The sequence below is a fragment of the Pelobates fuscus genome, chromosome 10 (assembly GCF_036172605.1).
Source record: "Pelobates fuscus isolate aPelFus1 chromosome 10, aPelFus1.pri, whole genome shotgun sequence".
Lineage (NCBI taxonomy): Eukaryota > Metazoa > Chordata > Amphibia > Anura > Pelobatidae > Pelobates > Pelobates fuscus.
The window spans coordinates 145014744-145034279 of NC_086326.1; the positions used below are offsets into that span (position 1 = coordinate 145014744).

General features: G+C 40.6%; 2 protein-coding genes across 2 annotated transcripts in view; both read right to left on the reverse strand.

Moving 5' to 3' along the window:
* Positions 1-19536, reverse strand: part of LOC134575168 (oocyte zinc finger protein XlCOF22-like) — a 167730-nt gene that overhangs the window by 90880 nt on the left and 57314 nt on the right. The gene's annotated exons all lie outside the window — the stretch shown is intronic.
* Positions 4047-8765, reverse strand: LOC134575176 (oocyte zinc finger protein XlCOF22-like). Its single transcript, XM_063434404.1, has 4 exons — positions 8625-8765; positions 7308-7496; positions 7137-7209; positions 4047-6148 (listed from the first exon to the last, which is right to left on the reverse strand). The coding sequence occupies exons 1-4, from the start codon at positions 8706-8708 to the stop codon at positions 4374-4376; spliced, it is 2121 nt and encodes a 706-aa protein (XP_063290474.1). The 5' UTR covers positions 8709-8765; the 3' UTR covers positions 4047-4373.

Consider the following 19536-nt stretch of genomic DNA (forward strand, 5'->3'; position numbering starts at 1 on the left):
GGGAGCAGAGCAAGAATAACTTTCAGGAGCCACACTGGACCCCAGGGAAAGGATCCACTCCAGCTCTCCCAAAGATACCCTGGGGTGGACTTAAATTAAAATGAGAGAGAGTGTGTGTGTGTGTGTGTGTGTCTCTCTCTCGCAAATCAGGGAGTGTGTGTCTGTTAAGGTGACCAACCCCCTTTAATCGCATGGGAAATGTGTTTTTACTCACCTTTTTTCCCTTGCCGGTCTTGTTGTGGCTGACCATCCTTAATGGATGAGATAATCCATCTTGATGATCTCAGCCAAGTCAATGCTTTTCTATAGGAAAGCATTGGGAGGCTATTGTACATGCATGGTAGAAGGCAGCGCTGTGCCAATCAACAGCTCCTCATAGAGATACATTGAATTAGTGCATCTCGATAGGGAACGTTCAGCGCCTCCATGCACAGGAAACACTGTACATAGGTGCAGCACTACACTAAGAAGCACCTCTAGTGGCCGTTTGACTAACGATCAGAGGTTTTACTAGGCAGTGTTTACATTGAAAAGCCTGCAGGGACAGGCAGTAGTCACCATAGCCACTTCATTCTGGTGACTATAGTGTCCCTTTAAGAATTGTATTTTTGTAGTTGGAAAAATAAAGCTTTGTTAGTTTAAAAACAAAATTGATTCCTAACTTTTTTAGCTGGCTCCTAAATTCCAAGTACATTTGTCAAGCCGTGATGTGCACCCCTTCATGGCAGTGGTGTTTCCTGATGACACATGGATAATGCACCATGCCACACCGCTAACATTCTCCAGGAATGGTTTAAGAAACATGACAAAGATTTCACTTTGTCATCATGGCCTCCAAACTCCCCGGATCTCATTCCAACTGAGCTAGAACAACAAATCCTCTCTCTGGAGACCCCACCTCGCAATTTGCAGGACTTAAAGCATCTGCTGTTAATGAATGGTGCCAGATACTACAGGACACGTTCAGAGGTCTTCTGGAGTCCATACTTCGATGCATCAGAGCTGTCTTGGCAGGGAGGGCCTACATGATATTAGGTAGGTGGATTTAAAGTTGAGGCGGATCAGTGTATTTATAGAATAAGTCATGTATTGAAAATGAAAGGGCAATTCTTTATGTTTCCCCTTTACCAGATGGGCATGTAACAAAAATAAATAAAACACACACATTCAGTACTCTCCTAATGTTATACCACGTGAGTGGCAATGATGTATATTAGTCTATTACAATGATTGAAACTGTGCAGTGTGAGGCAGCAGGCCAACCTGGTTTTTGTCTGATCAATGATCACAGCCAGCTTCAGTGTGAAGTTTTAACATAACAAATGCTAAACACTACAAGGAACGTCAATAATGCCAATGTATTCCACAATCAAAAAGAAGACCTAGGTGTGATTGAAATAAATTGATATTACTGGAGATCCTATTAATGTTGCTTGGTCTTTTTCCCTTTTATAATGTGGTTCTTGACCTTATAGTACCCACAATTACAGCTTGGTAAGGAGTGAAGTGCATACTTCCCAACTGGACAAATTGTACGTTAATGGTGAAGGTGCCAGAGTAGCCCTCATCTCAATGGCAGGTAGGTTTCTCCCAATAGTGGTCACCGATGCGGTCTAAAGAAGGCAACAATCACCCTGTCCCATCTGAGAAATAGTGTGGTCAGGCAGCTAAAGAAGAAATAGCCTGATGAGTTGTGCTGTCTGGGCCATCGCACTGGGGAGGTTCACTACAGGAGATGGTAATGCCTAAGCAGTATGTTGGCCTGAATCACCCGTTGGTTATATATATATGTGTACCGTATATTGTATAACTAGTATTAGATAAAAGGTTTTTATCTTTATTGAAAACATTCAAAACAACTGATTAATAAAACCAAAAATAAATGAAATCAAACATACCCTTAAAACCACTTACAAACTTTGCCAAAACAAAGAATATTAAGAAATAAAAAAAACGTCAAAACCGTAGTCAGCACCTCTTATACCTCATAACAGGTTACAACGTTCAAATTAAATTTTATCTTACAGAAATGATATTATGTCCCGATATATGATAACGGTGAACAAATAAAAGGAAGACTCTAAGCAACCCAACAAGATAAATCTAGAGAGCTCGGTGCCATCCCCAGCACTCTCAGCCGCAAGCTGTGTTAGTTATGGTGCTACAGTGTCCCTTAAACAAACTAGCTTTAATAAATGAACCGATGAGTGTAATGCGAAGATTGAATCCTCCAAATGTTTGCAGTGCTGCAGTGTCCAGTCAAAAATAAAATTACAAAAATCTAGAATATACACCTAGAGTTTGTGTTTGCTGGTAGGCTGGTTTCCAGGTGCATCCGGCTTGAAACGTTAAGCCCTGGATTTATTCATATTTTGCAGCACACACACATTCAAATATATAACACACTCTTTGTGTTTGGCAAACCAGCCTCAAACATATCCCTAGAATTATAGCAATCATAAACCGATCATTTGGGCCGGATTCACAGCAGTTGCTTTCACCCAGAGAGTCGGTCTGTTCTCGGTTAGACATTTTTACACAGTATCTATATTCCAGGTGCCCCTTACATTATGTCTGTCTAAAGGGAATCTTTGGGAAGCCTCTTTTTCAAACGTAGACACGTGTACACACATTTGCATATCAACAACATAATGAGCAAACATCTTGAACTTAACCCGACAGTGTCCTAATGCCGGATTACTTTTTACGGATCTCTTTTCCAGCGCTGAGACTGCCACGTTGGTGACGCCCGTTCCCGCAAAGTCTACCGGCTCTCTCTGATTGGGGGGATGATGCGCGTGCATGGAAAGTGCAGCCCACAGGAAATCATTCAATCAAATCATTTCCTATGAAATGACGTGCATTCGGAAGCAGACCAAGTTTGACTGATTGTTTTAGAGGAAGCACCGTTAGCTTCAGACAGCCACTAGAGGTCTATTTAACCCCACAGTGTAAACACTGCCCATTTTACTACCACCGCACCCTGACCCTTTCATTGGGATGAAGTAGTCGTGGTGACTTTAGTGCACCTTTAATTGACACTTTGTTTCCTTCGGTTTTCCTTTTTTATAACAAGATTAAGATTATACTTGTCCCCCTACCTTGCCACATACCTTTAATTATATCTAATGACATTAGAATTAGGAGCATAACACTCTTAGAAACAAAACAAACAAAAAAAAAGAATAAGTTTATGATCCTTTTCAAATTCTTTGATTATAAAGAAAAAGTCAAACTGTTTATTTTACAAAATAGAAATATTGTATTGTAGGCAGCGTTGTTAAATAGGCACCTATCAGGCTTTAAAATTAATCTTTTAATGAGGAAAGTTAATTAAAGCAGCAACTTAAAGGAACACTCCACTGATTTTATATGGTAATCACTTAGTAAATGTATTCCCAAAGAAAACATGCATTTATGAAGAAAAAAAAAAGCTTGCAAAAGTGCAGATCTGCTGCCTACAGATTTTCAGATTTTGCAAGTCCTCCCCTCACCCCACCTGTGCTGGGGAATACACCAAGCAGAGGCGTCTCATTGAGAAGAGTCTGTGTGCTGGAGAGAGATGTGAGCATGTACGCAGTCGCTGCTTTTCAGTGTCTGGAATACAGCTCATTGGGAATGGGGGGGGGGGCTGCACATGTGCGCTAGCCCAGAGTGTCTGATGCTTCCTCCTCTTTTGTTGGGGCATAAACGCCTCCATGGCGGTCAAGAGCCAACTATAAAACTGTAGATTTCTACTGGAAAGCTGTAGGCTTTATAAGTGTTGGAGTGTTCCTTTAACGTAACATGCCCTGCGTGATGTCAGCTTGGTATTATTACAGCAGACCTAGCAAGATCCCAAGGTCTTCTAGAACAGAAGTTGGCAAAGAACAGATTACCAACGGTTGTAAAACTGCAACTTCCACGATGCTGTGCCATAATGTAGGCTGACAAAGCACCATGGCAATTGTATTTTAACTTTCGGGCATCTACCTCTGCCCAGCCCTGTTCTAGAACTACAACTGGCATGATACTTGGTAGATTCCCCTATGTTGCAGAAATACAATTTTCTCACCCCTGGACTCAGTATCTCTCTCATAGAGAGCTTGGATTAGATTTCCTGCTGCACTGTGACTGGTTGACACTCGAAGGAGACAGCTAATGTATGTGCATATGATGTCAATGATTGGACATATTCTCTCCAACAGCAGGTTGGAGAATAGCAGACGAATCCAGGTTGATCTAAAGATAACAGAAATAGATTTTGGGAGGCTGCAACCCTACTTCAGTTCCCTAATGTCCATTTTAAATTCAACAATGTCTTTGTTTATATTAGTTCTTTTTACATGTAACAAACATTGTAACAGAAAAAAATAATCTCAGTTATTTTACACTCATAACAAAATTGGCTTCACATCTTTGTGAATACTCTGATGTCGATTAAAATCGGTTTTGCGAACAAAACGTTTGCCACACTCAGCACATGAGAATGGTTTATCTTTCGTGTGAACTAACTGATGGTGAAAAAGATTTGATCGATCTGTAAATCTTTTCCCACATTCATAACAAAAAAACGGCTTCTCTCCTGTGTGAATCCTTTGATGACCCTTAAGAACGGATTCACGGGTGAAACATTTCCCACATTCAGAACAAGAAAATGGCTTCTCTCCTGAGTGAATCTTCTGATGAGAGGTAAGATTTGATTTGTGGGTGAAGCATTTTCCACATTGAGAACACGAAAACGGTTTCTCTCCACTGTGAACTGCGTAATGCTTTTTGAGAGATGACTTCAGTTTAAAACATTTCCCACAATCAGAACATGAAAAGGGTTTCTCTCCAGAGTGGATCCTTTTATGAGATGCAAGATTTGATTTATCTGTAAAACATCTTCCACACTGTGAACAGGAAAATGGTTTCACTCCAGCGTGTATCATCCTGTGTGAGTTAAGAGACGACTTCAGTCTAAAACATTTTCCACATTCAGAACATGGAAATGGTTTCTCTTTAGTATGAATCATCTTATGCATGTTAAGAGTAGTTTTCAATGTAAAGCTTTTCCCACAGTCAGAACAAGAAAAGGGTTTCTCTCCTGTGTGAATCATCTTATGCGTGTTAAGAGATGCTTTCACTTTGAAACTTTTCCCACATTCAGAACATGAAAAGGGCCTTTCTCCGGTGTGAATCATCTTATGTATGTTGAGAGACGCTTTCAATTTAAAACATTTTCCACATTCAGAACAAAAAAATGATTTTTCTCCACGGCGAATCCTGTGAGCTTGCAAACACGCCATTTTCTTTCCATTATGAACGGTCTGATGTTTGGCGAGAAATAGATCGTGAAAGCTGTTTTGTATCCCATTAGAACAAGAGGATGTTTGAATGTCTGGATAGGTGAGATTATTTTCTCCAAAAGAGGCCAATTCCTCCTTAATATGAAGAGATGTATATTCTGTCTGTTTATTTATATCAGTAGTTAGAAGATTTCCTTCATTATAGAATCTTGATTGTTCCATAATATGAGTAGGAGGATATTCGGTATGTGAATATTCATTTGGTGCAAATATTTCAGTGGCTATGATATTTCCCTCTTCCCATGATACGATTTCCTCTTTAATACGAGTACATGTATAGTCCATGGGTGTATAACTGCCAGTGTCCGTGATATTTCCCCCTTTACCTGAGACTAATTCCTCCTTAATATGAGTAGATGAATATTCTGTCTGTGCATGCTTTGATGGTGTACCAATGTCCGTGTCGGTGGGATTTTCTTCTTCACAGGAAGCCAATTCCTCTTTAATTTTTGTAGATGGATATTCGGTCTGTGTGTGTTGTATGGATGTATAAACGTCAATGTGAGTTCTTCCTTTGCAATTTTCGGTTTCCTCCGTAGTATAAGTAGATGTATAATTACGAGTGTCTGCATGATGCCCTGCTTCTCCTAAGGTTGAGTCGTCCGTAGGACTGGATTCTGATTCTATAGTTCTTGTGTCTGCACAAATGTTTGAATCTGTTTTCTTCAAATGTCTTTCTTCATTTAGAACACTCCCATGTTTCACAGATGTACGCGGTGTATTCCTGGTTTTATTCATTGTCATGCAGTTTGTTCCTTGGTTTGGTGAAGAAACGTGAGTGTGAAACCCATCAACTTCAGCTTGGCTCACAGAATCATCTAATGGAAAGAAAGAAACCCTCGCAGAGTTAGACTGTTAGAACCACAGCTTAATCTAATTGTTTGGGGGCCAAGAAACTATGCCGACTCAGCAATGTACACACTGACTTTTCACTTTGATTTCCCTATTATTCTCGAGTGTAGTGAATAACCCAGAATGTATGCACCATAAATAAAGTTAGCTATAGGGAGTGCACATATTTGCATGTTGTGAGATGGACCAACAAAGGAGACAAGAGGAACAGAGACAGGAGAGGTTTACACACCAGATTCACAATATTTCTCCAGTTCTTATATACCAATAATGAACAGGAATCCTGAACCATTATCAAATTATCCCCCCCCGCCCATGTAGTGTTTATCGCTCATCTGACAGCAGCATCTTCAACTGCGTGCTCTCGCACATGAACAGGCGTAAAAAACAGTGTCTATGGAACATTATGAGAGATAACCCACCAGTAATCACATGCTTCTGCAGTAAGATGGCATATTTATCTACTGCTGAAAATGTCTGTCTCCAATCAACAACTGATGGAAAATGGCAGATTCAAGCAGCAGAAATTACAGCCATTGTCACATTTTGCCAGTGATCGGGGTTTATCAATCATCAGGAGTTTTCCATTCTTACTTTATGAAAAGGTGATAAGTGACAGTGCTGCCCAAGGTTGTAGATTGTAAGCCAACATGCAGCGTCCTCAAATGTATCTCTATAGACCAATGTTTCGTTCGGTCTGTATTTTCTGCAGTGCTATACAATGTTAATATGTTGGCTCTTAATATAGAATTTATCAATATGTCATTGGTTATATTACCACTTAGTTTGTGTCTTTTGATCCAGTAGTACAAATGATTATCTAAGTATTTTGTTCTAGCATATAAAGGGTTTGATATTGTCGAAACCAACTGTGAAACTGTAATTAGATTCTTTATGTGATGTGGTCCTGACATCTTTGATATAAATAAAGATAAAGCTGATTAAACATCTTACCCAGTAAGTTGAGATGCCTGTGAGTCTCCACATCTCTGGAGGATTCATTGTGTCCTTTTAAATAAGCCCACACCTACAAGTAAAACAGATCACGACCTTATAGGGACCTGACACACAATGATAAAGTCACAATTTTTTTACTGCATATTGTCCCATTCCCAGCAGCCTCACCTCTCCAGTCAGCAGGTGGATGATCGTATTGGTCAGTTCCAGGATCTTCTGGTCATTGCTTCCCTCATGGATCAGTGAGTGAGGTGAAGCCACAGTGCTAGGACTCTGGGCCCTGCTGGGTCCTTCAGCCACATGGAGATTGCAGTTCTGTAGTTTAGACTCACCAGGTCTCTTTGTGATAACATAATCCTACAAATTGAGGTAGGTGACACTACGTGAGTGAAGCACCTACTATAAAACCACATCTCTTATGAGTATTCATCTGCATTTATATTTCTGTAGTATACAGATGTCACAAAGCCTATGCATTCAATAGACCTACAAAGATAGATTATTAACCTCGTATTCATATCCACGAACTTCACCTATTTCTGAATTGGATTCCTACCTTAAGACTTTATGAAGACATACTTGAGAGGATGAAGGCTTCTCTGTAGATTTACACAACTTTCATGGTTAAACCTGGAGACCTTGCGTGATTTCAAAAGCATTTGGAGCTTGGTCGCCAAGTCAAACCTGATGCACACTAACCAGTGGCCCCTCCCCTGAGTCCACTTATGGGATCATCGAGATCCAGCTCCTTATCGCAACACTCCCATAACATTTTATGTTGTTTTAGGAAGTAGCAGTATCAGAGCATCATCTTTGAGCTCCAGCACCCAGAGCTACCCCCCAGATCCCTTCCTTTCTGTATTGTTGTAAGGAAGTTTTAGCAGCACCCAAGTTACATGGGGCTCTGGAGAAGGGTAACCTTTATGACTTCCAAACACACTGACGGTAATCAATACCTCCCTGTATTACAGCCACAATAACAAAATGGGTTTTGGCTCTCCTGACCAATTTTCAAACTTTCGGACCTTCCACTTACATATGCCTTGTGGACACCCTCATAAATAGAAACTCGTATATCATCCATCCCACATCACCCACCCTCAGTATGCCATGCAAACTACCCTCTACATACCATTTACCCTTTATATCCAATCCATCCCACCACAATCAAACTCCATACTGCACTCATCCCACACCACTCGCCTACCATCCATGTTCCACCTATTTTACTCTCTTCTCACTGATTCTCATAATTAGATATGTACACTAGAGTTTACTGCCTATAAAATAACATTGTGACTTTGAAAACTGTCATCAGCTACGATACACACAGGCAGCCATGCACAGGTACCATTGAAAAGTTACTGGTGCACACCTTGATCTTCAAAGGAGTGACCTGCTTCATCCTCTTACCTTCCCCACCCCCTTCCCCACACCCCCTGTTGTTTTAGTTTTTTTAATATGGACATTCCCAGAATCCCTCACCTTTCCAGTCAGCAGGTAGTTGACCTCCAGGGTCAGATCCAGGATCCTCTCGGTCATCTGATTCCTGTTTGTGTTTGTCATCATTAATCCAATCCGGCAGCCCGAGAACAGACTCTGGGGGTTGTGGACAGGAATTAGAATATGCTGTGACTCTGTAATTACAGATATAGTGTATGTCACTTGAAACGGATGTAAAATACATTTAATTACACAAACAAAACCCCCACATAAAGCATATATTAATATATATAAAAAAAACAATAATGGGGCTGTATATTTACCCCATACATTATATACACAGTATATACAGGGGGTTTATATTTACCCCCCATACATTCTATACACAGTATATACAGGGGGTGTATATTTGCCCCCATACATTATATACATAGTATATACAGGGGGGTGTATATTTACCCCATACATTATATACACAGTATATACAGGGGGTGTATATTTACCCCATACATTATATACACAGTATATACAGGGGGTGTATATTTACCCCATACATTATATACACAGTATATACAGGGGGTGTATATTTACCCCATACATTATATACACAGTATATACAGGGGGTGTATATTTACCCCATACATTATATACACAGTATATACAGGGGGTGTATATTTACCCCATACATTATATACACAGTATATACAGGGGGTGTATATTTACCCCCATACATTATATACACAGTATATACAGGGGGTGTCTATTTACCCCATACATTATATACACAGTATATACAGGGGGTGTCTATTTACCCCATACATTATATACACAGTATATACAGGGGGTGTATATTGACCCCCATACATTATATACACAGTATATACAGGGGGTGTATATTGACCCCCATACATTATATACACAGTATATACAGGGGGTGTATATTGACCCCCATACATTATATACACAGTATATACAGGGGGTGTATATTGACCCCCATACATTATATACACAGTATATACAGGGGGTGTATATTTACCCCATACATTATATACACAGTATATACAGGGGGTGTATATTTACCCCATACATTATATACACAGTATATACAGGGGGTGTATATTTACCCCATACATTATATACACAGTATATACAGGGGGTTGTATATTTACCCCCCATACATTATATACACAGTATATACAGGGGGTTGTATATTTACCCCCCATACATTATATACACAGTATATACAGGGGTTGTATATTTCCCCATACATTATATACACAGTATATACAGGGGGTGTATATTTACCCCATACATTATATACACAGTATATACAGGGGGTGTATATTTACCCCCATACATTATATACAGGCAAGAATTATTAGGCAAGTTGTATTTTTGAGGATTAATTTTATTATTGAACAACAACCATGTTCTCAATGAACCCAAAAAACTCTAATATCAAAGCTGAATATTTTTGGAAGTAGTTTTTAGTTTGTTTTTAGTTATAGCTATTTTAGGGGGATATCTGTGTGTGCAGGTGACTATTACTGTGCATAATTATTAGGCAACTTAACAAAAAACAAATATATACCCATTTCAATTACTTATTTTTACCAGTGAAACCAATATAACATCTCAACATTCACAAATATACATTTCTGACATTCAAAAACAAAACAATCAATGCTGTGGGGCAGGAGGACATATTATGAGAAGGCCAACAAAATGGACACGCTCCTGGCCAGAACGCTCAGGCCTAGACAGGACAGATCCCATGTGACCGCCATAAAGCATCCGGACGGCTCTATAAAAACAAACCCACAGGATATCGCAGCTGTATTTGAAGACTTTTACAAACGATTGTATAACCATACCCCCGGAGATGTTCAACAGGACGGACGTGAAGAAGACCACATATTAAGATTCCTGGAAGGCCTGGAGTTGACCAAACTATCGGGAGAAGCTATGCACAGTCTTGCTGCAGACATAACGGAGGAAGATGTAGACAGAGCCATCTCGGTTTTGAGTGGGAATAAGGCGCCCAGACCTGACGGCTTCGACGGAGCTTATTACAAGGCTTTTCGGGAAGAACTCACGCCGAGATTGGTGAAGCTGTTCACGGAGTGGAGAGGGGCCTCCGGCCCCGACCGGGAAATGTCACTGGCTACTATAGTACTGCTACCAAAACCCGGCAAGGACCCGCTTCAGCCCGAAAATTACAGACCGATCTCCCTCATCAACCATGACATGAAAATACTAGCCAAAATACAAGCAGACAGGTTGAACCCGCTTCTGGTCTCGATCATCAACGCGGATCAGGTTGGATTCATACCTGGTAGACAACTTTTTGAAAACACCAGGAGGAATATAGATCTTATCTGGAAACAATCGGTCACGAGTACACCCACATTGTTTTTTTCCATAGATGCCGAGAAGGCTTTTGATCGGGTCAGGTGGCCATACCTGTTTACCCTGCTTTCACACCTGGGATTCCCGGCAGAATATATTGCGCTTACCAAGGCAATGTACAGCAACGTGAGGGCTCAGGTACGGATCACGGGGGCTCGGTTACACCCTTTTCAATTGCACAATGGCACCAGGCAGGGGTGCCCACTCTCACCCCTGTTATTCGTCCTGGCCTTGGAGCCCTTTTTACAAGCGATACGCAGACACCCGAATATCCGGGGTGTGATGCTGGGCGGTAGCGAGTTTAAGGTCTCCGCCTAAGCGGACGATGTTCTCTTGACCCTAACAGACCCGTTGGACTCGATGGGGGGTCTACGGGAAGTGATAAAGGAATATGGGGCGATTTCCGGGCACAAAGCTAACATCACTAAGTCCTGTGCCCTACCAGTAGGGATGTCTCCGGACGCGGTGGCCAGGCTGCGGGACTCACATCAGGTGCAAATGGAATCTGATTCCTTAAAATACCTAGGAATAAACCTGACTGCCGACTATAGCACACTATATGCTGCAAACTATACGCCGATGTTCAGAACTCTGATGGGGGACCTAGAAAAGTGGAAGAATCCATTCCGTCAAGATGAATATTATCCCACGAATTCTCTTTTTGTTTCAGACGCTGCCCATACGCCTTACAAAAACACAACTTGTTCCCCTGCAACGCGCAATTGGCAATTTCGTCTGGCAAAACAGAAGACACAGGATCGCCAGGCAGGTTTTATTCAGGAGAAAGGATAGAGGGGGACTGGGTTTGCCAAACCTTTATTTCTATTATCTGGCGGCCCAATTGGCACAGGTGATGATGTGGCACTCCCCGCCGGACAAACGGAAATGGGTAGACATAGAGGCCCTCATGGCAGGATTGGACCTTCCGCAGTTTACGATGTGGGTTCCGAGGGAACACAGACCTATAATAAGAGCGACGTGCCCAGCAATCCTGAACGCACTACGCATCTGGGATGCGACTAATGTCAAATACGGTCTGGCGTCATTCCCGTCCCCACTCACGCCGTTGCTCCGAAACAGAGCATTCCCCCCGGGTATGGCAGCGAGGGACTTTCGGAACATAGACAGGGTTGGCCTACAGAGACTTGGCGACATGTTCCAGGGAGGAGAAATAGTGCAGTTTACAGACCTTCAGCAACATCATCACCTAACACCGTCCGACTTTTTCAGATACGTCCAACTTAGAGATTTTGTTAACCGCCCCCACATAAAAACGGCGGCCTGTAGACGGCTGACCTTCTTTGAGAGGCTGTGTGAGGCAGAGAGAGCACCGAAGGGTCTAATAACGTTGCTGCATGCCCACCTTAGCTCCGAAAATATGGAGTGGGGCAGACTGACCTACACAGACCAATGGGAGAGGGACCTGGGCGAGACCCTGGAGGGGGGGGAATGGCAGGAGATCTGGGAAGCCACCAAAAATACATCAATATGCGTGACGCTTCAGGAACAGGCGTGGAAAACCATGTTTCGGTGGTATACCACCCCAGTGAAGTTATTAAGGATGCGAAAAATAACCCCGGATGACTGCTGGAGGGGGTGCGGTAATAGAGGAACGTACATCCACATGTGGTGGGAATACCCGACGGTGCATAGATTTTGGAAATCAGTGGAGAACTTAGTACGACAGATCTTCTCTAGAACACCGGCTATGGACCCGTGGGTATACCTCTTGAATAGATCAGTGGAGGGGTGGACTAGGAGGGAGCAAAAATTACTGCACAAAATCACTCTAAGTGCTCGCAGAACGATAGCGACAGCGTGGTTGGCGCCTGAGGGACCAAGATTTACAGAAGTATGTTCTAAGGTCAGGGATAGTAGATTAATGGACGATCTTACAGCCAGGGTGAAAGGCACTACAGCAGCGTTCCAAAAAATTTGGGAACCTTGGGATAACAGCCCAATGGGACAGGGAGGAGATTGAGGGGAGCCCTATGGGAAGTTAGATGGCAGGAGCGGCAGTCGCTGCACAGAGTGCCTATGGAAAGGCAACGAGATTACCAACGACGCGATCCGGGTCGCCCGCATCTCCCGCCGCGCGCCGCAGGGACCCCTCTTTTCCTTTTATATGTCTATAATTTCCTTTCTTCTTCTTCTTTTTCTCTCCCCATACTTTACATGGGAGCGAGTGGGTGTAGCACACAGCATGTTAAGAGACAAGGGGGCAAAAGCTCTGTAAACTTAGAAAATGATTGGAGGCACAATGACGGAATGGCGAATAGATAGTCGGACGTAGCAACCCAGCGTGTGTCTCCACTGGTTGACTGTAGAGAAGAGATGAGTAAACATAAATTGGTACTAACCCACCCACCGTATACTGACGTCCCATTGACCGACTTGTATCACAGGCACCTGCTTACACCGGACTGTTATAACGTTAGGCCATTTGTTTACGCAGTCTAGGTCGCACTGGACATAACACGAATTTCATGTACCAAAAAATTCTTGGGGCATAGCTGAATAGGCCTAATGCCTGATGCACCTGTGGTTGCATGTATAGTAGGGGTTACTGTATCTCTACATTCATCTAGGATGTAACATACTGGGCTTTTGCGTACGCCGTAATTGCACACTTATTACATGCTACCTTTGTCAAGATGGAAAATTTTGGAAATTTAAAAATGTATGCATACTTAATGTGCCACATTCTTGTACTAACATGAATATGCGAAATGAGCCTGCTACCGCTGATGTGGCGACACAGGCACTGTTGTACTCACCTGCATACCGAAAAATAAAGAATTAAAAAAAAAAAAAAAAAAATCAGTGACCAATATAGCCACCTTTCTTTGCAAGGACACTCAAAAGCCTGCCATCCATGGATTCTGTCAGTGTTTTGATCTGTTCACCATCAACATTGCGTGCAGCAGCAACCACAGCCTCCCAGACACTGTTCAGAGAGGTGTACTGTTTTCCCTCCTTGTAAATCTCACATTTGATGATGGACCACAGGTTCTCAATGGGGTTCAGATCAGGTGAACAAGGAGGCCATGTCATTAGATTTTCTTCTTTTATACCCTTTCTTGCCAGCCACGCTGTGGAGTACTTGGACGCGTGTGATGGAGCATTGTCCTGCATGAAAATCATGTTTTTCTTGAAGGATGCAGACTTCTTTGTGTACCACTGCTTGAAGAAGGTGTCTTCCAGAAACTGGCAGTAGGAATGGGAGTTGAGCTTGACTCCATCCTCAACCCGAAAAGGCCCCACAAGCTCATCTTTGATGATACCAGCCCAAACCAGTACTCCACCTCCACCTTGCTGGCGTCTGAGTCGGACTGGAGCTCTCTGCCCTTTACCAATCCAGCCACGGGCCCATCCATTTGGCCCATCAAGACTCACTCTCATTTCATCAGTCCATAAAACCATAGAAAAATCAGTCTTGAGATATTTCTTGGCCCAGTCTTGACGTTTCAGCTTGTGTGTCTTGTTCAGTGGTGGTCGTCTTTCAGCCTTTCTTACCTTGGCCATGTCTCTGAGTATTGCACACCTTGTGCTTTTGGGCACTCCAGTGATGTTGCAGCTCTGAAATATGGCCAAACTGGTGGCAAGTGGCATCTTGGCAGCTGCACGCTTGACTTTTCTCAGTTCATGGGCAGTTATTTTGCGCCTTGGTTTCTCCACACGCTTCTTGCGACCCTGTTGACTATTTTGAATGAAACGCTTGATTGTTCGATGATCACGCTTCAGAAGCTATGCACACCTGATATAGGGTGTTGATGTCATTACACCACACCCCTTCTCATTACAGAGATGCACATCACCTAATATGCTTAATTGGTAGTAGGCTTTCGAGCCTATACTGCTTGGAGTAAGACAACATGCATAAAGAGGAGGATGTGGTCAAAATACTCATTTGCCTAATAATTCTGCACTCCCTGTATTTACCCCATACATTATATACACAGTATATACAGGGGGTGTATATTTACCCCCATACATTATATACACAGTATATACAGGGGGTGTATATATACCCCATACATTCTATACACAGTATATACAGGGGGTGTATATTTACCCCATACATTATATACACAGTATATACAGGGGGTGTATATTTACCCCATACATTATATACACAGTATATACAGGGGGTTGTATATTTACCCCATACATTATATACACAGTATATACAGGGGGTTGTATATTTACCCCATACATTATATACACAGTATATACAGGGGGTTGTATATTTACCCCATACATTATATACACAGTATATACAGGGGGTTGTATATTTACCCCATACATTATATACACAGTATATAGAGGGGGTGTATATTTACCCCATACATTATATACACAGTATATAGAGGGGGTGTATATTTACCCCATACATTATATACACAGTATATACAGGGGGTGTATATTTACCCCATACATTATATACACAGTATATACAGGGGGTGTATATTTACCCCATACATTATATACACAGTATATACAGGGGGTGTATAGTTACCCCCATACATTATATACACAGTATATACAGGGGGTGTATATTTACCCCATACATTATATACACAGTATATACAGGTTGGTGTATATTTACCCCATACATTATATACACAGTATATACAGGGGGTGTATATTTACCCCATACATTATATACACAGTATATACAGGGGGTGTCTATTTACCCCCCATACATTATATACACAGTATATACAGGGGGTGTATATTTACCCCATACATTATATACACAGTATATACAGGGGGTGTATATTTACCCCATACATTATATACACAGTATATACAGGGGGGTGTATATTTACCCCATACATTATATACACAGTATATACAGGGGGTGTATATTGACCCCCATACATAATATACACAGTATATGCAGGGGGTGTATATTTACCCCATACATTATATACACAGTATATAGAGGGGGTGTATATTTACCCCATACATTATATACACAGTATATACAGGGGGTGTATATTTACCCCCATACATTACATACACAGTATATACAGGGGTGTATATTTACCCCATACATTATATACACAGTATATAGAGGGGGTGTATATTTACCCCATACATTATATACACGTATATACTCAGGGGGCTGTATTCATAATACATAAAGGGATACTATAGTGCTAGAAATACAAAGCTGCATTCCAGGCACTATTGCTCCCCGTCCCCTCCCCCACACACCGTCCACTTTAAATAAAGGGTTAAAAGCCCTTAATTTAGTTACCTTATGCCAGCGTACCTCGGTGCTGGGTAGAGGCTCCGCCCCCTCGAATGTCCTGCAACGTCCTATGGGAGAATATCTGATGCTGAATGTCATCATGCAAAGCATGAGGACGCCCAGCATCAGATACCAGACCAAATGTCCATTTCAATCCAGGAAGTGCCACCAGTAGCTGTCTGGGAGACAGCCACTGGAGGCAGACTTAGAGCTGCAATGTAAACATTGCTGTTTATCTGGAACTGCAATATTTAACAATGCAGCACTAAGTGCAAAAGGGACACTGCACCCAGACCACCTTAATGAGCTAAAGACTGGGTGTCTACAGTGTCACTTAAGTATTCAGATCCTTTGCTATGACACTTTAAATTTAGCTCAGATACATCTCATGTATCTGGATCATCTTTGAGATGTTTCTACAACTTGATTGGAGTCCACATGTGGCAAATTCAGTTGGACATCATTCGAAAGGGACACACGTGTCTATACAAGGTTTATATCTGAAAGTGTATATCAGCGTCATGAGATCAAAGAAAACACCTGCAGAGCACAGAGATGGGATTATGTCGAGACACAGATCAGGGGGAAGCATGCAAACAAAATCTAGGTTGCATTGAATGTTTCCAAAAGTAGTGCCCTCCATTATTCTGAAATGGAAGAAATTTGGACCAACCGGAACTCTTCCTAAAGCTGGATGCCGAGCCAGACTGAGCAATGAAGGTAAAAGGGCCTTGGTAAGAGAGGTGACCAAGAACCCAATGGTCACTCTGGGTGAGCTCCTGAGATAATGCGTGGAGATATGAGAAACTTGCGTAAGGACAACCATTACTGCAATACTCCACCCATCTGGATCTGGCCTTTATGGTAGACACAGGAAACCATGATTGGAAATTGCAATAAAGCGCCTGAAGGACTGTTAGAAACAAGATTATCTAGTCTGATGACATGAAGAGCCATGTCTGGAGGAAACCAAGCACTGCTGAACACTTGCACACTAACATCCATACAGTGATCATCAATGGCAGGCACTGGTCATGGTTGAGGGACAGCTGAACGCAGCAAAATACAGGTATTCACTTAATAAAAACCTGGACCAGGGTGCTCAAGTCCTTAGACTTGGCCAAGGTTTTACCTTCCAACAGAACAATTAGTCTAAATACACCGCCAAGACAACACAAGAGTGGCTAAAGCATAACTCTTAATGTCCTTGAGTGGCCCAGCCAGAGCTCAGACTTGACCCTCTCTGGAGAGAACTGGCTGTCCACCAATGGTCTCCATCTCAACTGACAGAGCTTGAGAGGATCTGCCGAGACGAATGGCAAAAACGACCCAAACACAAGTGTCCAAAGTTTGTCGCACCAGACCCAAAATGATTAGAGGTTGTAATCTCTGCCAGTTACTTCAACTAAGTATTGTGTTAAGGCTCTGAATATTTATTTCAAATTGATATTTCATATTTTCTTGTTTAATATATTTACAATGTTGTCAAACATTTACATTTGTGTCTGCTTTGTCATTATGGAGTACCTGAAGAAGTTAATTTAAACCCTTTTTTTCCACGAGACTTCAAAATTGAAATAATGAAGGGGCTGACAATGCTTTCTGAATGCAGTATTACATTATACAGATGTTTATTCACTAAACAGTTAGCTTTCTTATACTGTAAGCTCGTTAGACATTTTCCATCACTCCTGTCTTGTAACTTTATATATGTCCGTCAATTACTTGCTGTTGGATATCGATTGGAATGCAGATTGTAAAAGAGAGTCCGAAGCAGCCAAGCTGTGACTAAAGCTCTGCTAGTTTGGGATTCATTTTGATTCTCTGTTTTCAATGTATTGCTATTAGCTGCATAATGTATACATTGCCCACCCGGTTATTTAAAAATGTCACTTTCTGGACTGAAAACATAATTGTAAGCCTGGAATTCACTTTGCATTGCCCCAATCCCGGTCTATGGAGATATATATTTATATATACAGTTTGTATATAATGTATATTTACACACACTGTATATAATGTATATTTACACACACTGTATATAATGTATATTTACACACACTGTATATAATGTATATTTACACACTGTATATAATGTATATATTACACACTGTATATAATGTATATTTACAGGCAGTGTATATAATGTATATTTACACACACTGTATATAATGTATATTTACACGCACTGTATATAATGTATATTTACACACACTGTATATAATGTATATTTACACACACTGTATATAATGTATATTTACACACTGTATATAATGTATATTTACACACACTGTATATAATGTATATTTACACACACACTGTATATAATGTATATTTACAGACACACTGTATATAATGTATATTTACACACACACACTGTATATAATGTATATTTACACACTGTATATAATGTATATTTACACACACACACTGTATATAATGTATATTTACAGACACACTGTATATAATGTATATTTACACACTGTATATAATGTATATTTACAGACACACTGTATATAATGTATATTTACACACACACTGTATATAATGTATATTTACACACACACTGTATATAATGTATATTTACACACACACTGTATATAATGTATATTTACACACTGTATATAATGTATATTTACACACTGTATATAATGTATATTTACACACACACTGTATATAATGTATATTTACACACACACTGTATATAATGTATATTTACACACACACTGTATATAATGTATATTTACACACACTGTATATAATGTATATTTACACACACACTGTATATAATGTATATTTACAGACACACTGTATATAATGTATATTTACACACTGTATATAATGTATATTTACACACTGTATATAATGTATATTTACACACACACTGTATATAATGCATATTTACACACACTGTATATAATGTATATTTACACACACACTGTATATAATGTATATTTACAGACACTGTATATAATGTATATTTACACACTGTATATAATGTATATTTACACACTGTATATAATGTATATTTACACACACACTGTATATAATGCATATTTACACACACTGTATATAATGTATATTTACACACACTGTATATAATGTATATATTACACACACACTGTATATAATGTATATTTACAGACACACTGTATATAATGTATATTTACACACTGTATATAATGTATATTTACACACTGTATATAATGTATATTTACACACACACTGTATATAATGCATATTTACAGACACACTGTATATAATGTATATTTACACACACTGTAT

What these genes read in the sequence shown, in the direction of transcription:
- LOC134575176 (XM_063434404.1), bottom strand. Translation starts at nt 8,708, where the DNA reads ATGATGACAAACACAAACAGGAATCAGATGACCGAGAGGATCCTGGAT. An exon ending in ACTACCTGCTGACTGGAAAG is followed by an intron (nt 7,497 to 8,624) that starts GTGAGGGATTCT and finishes CTCAATTTGTAG; the next exon opens with GATTATGTTATCACAAAGAG. An exon ending in CAGGCATCTCAACTTACTGG is followed by an intron (nt 6,149 to 7,136) that starts GTAAGATGTTTA and finishes TCTTTCCATTAG; the next exon opens with ATGATTCTGTGAGCCAAGCT.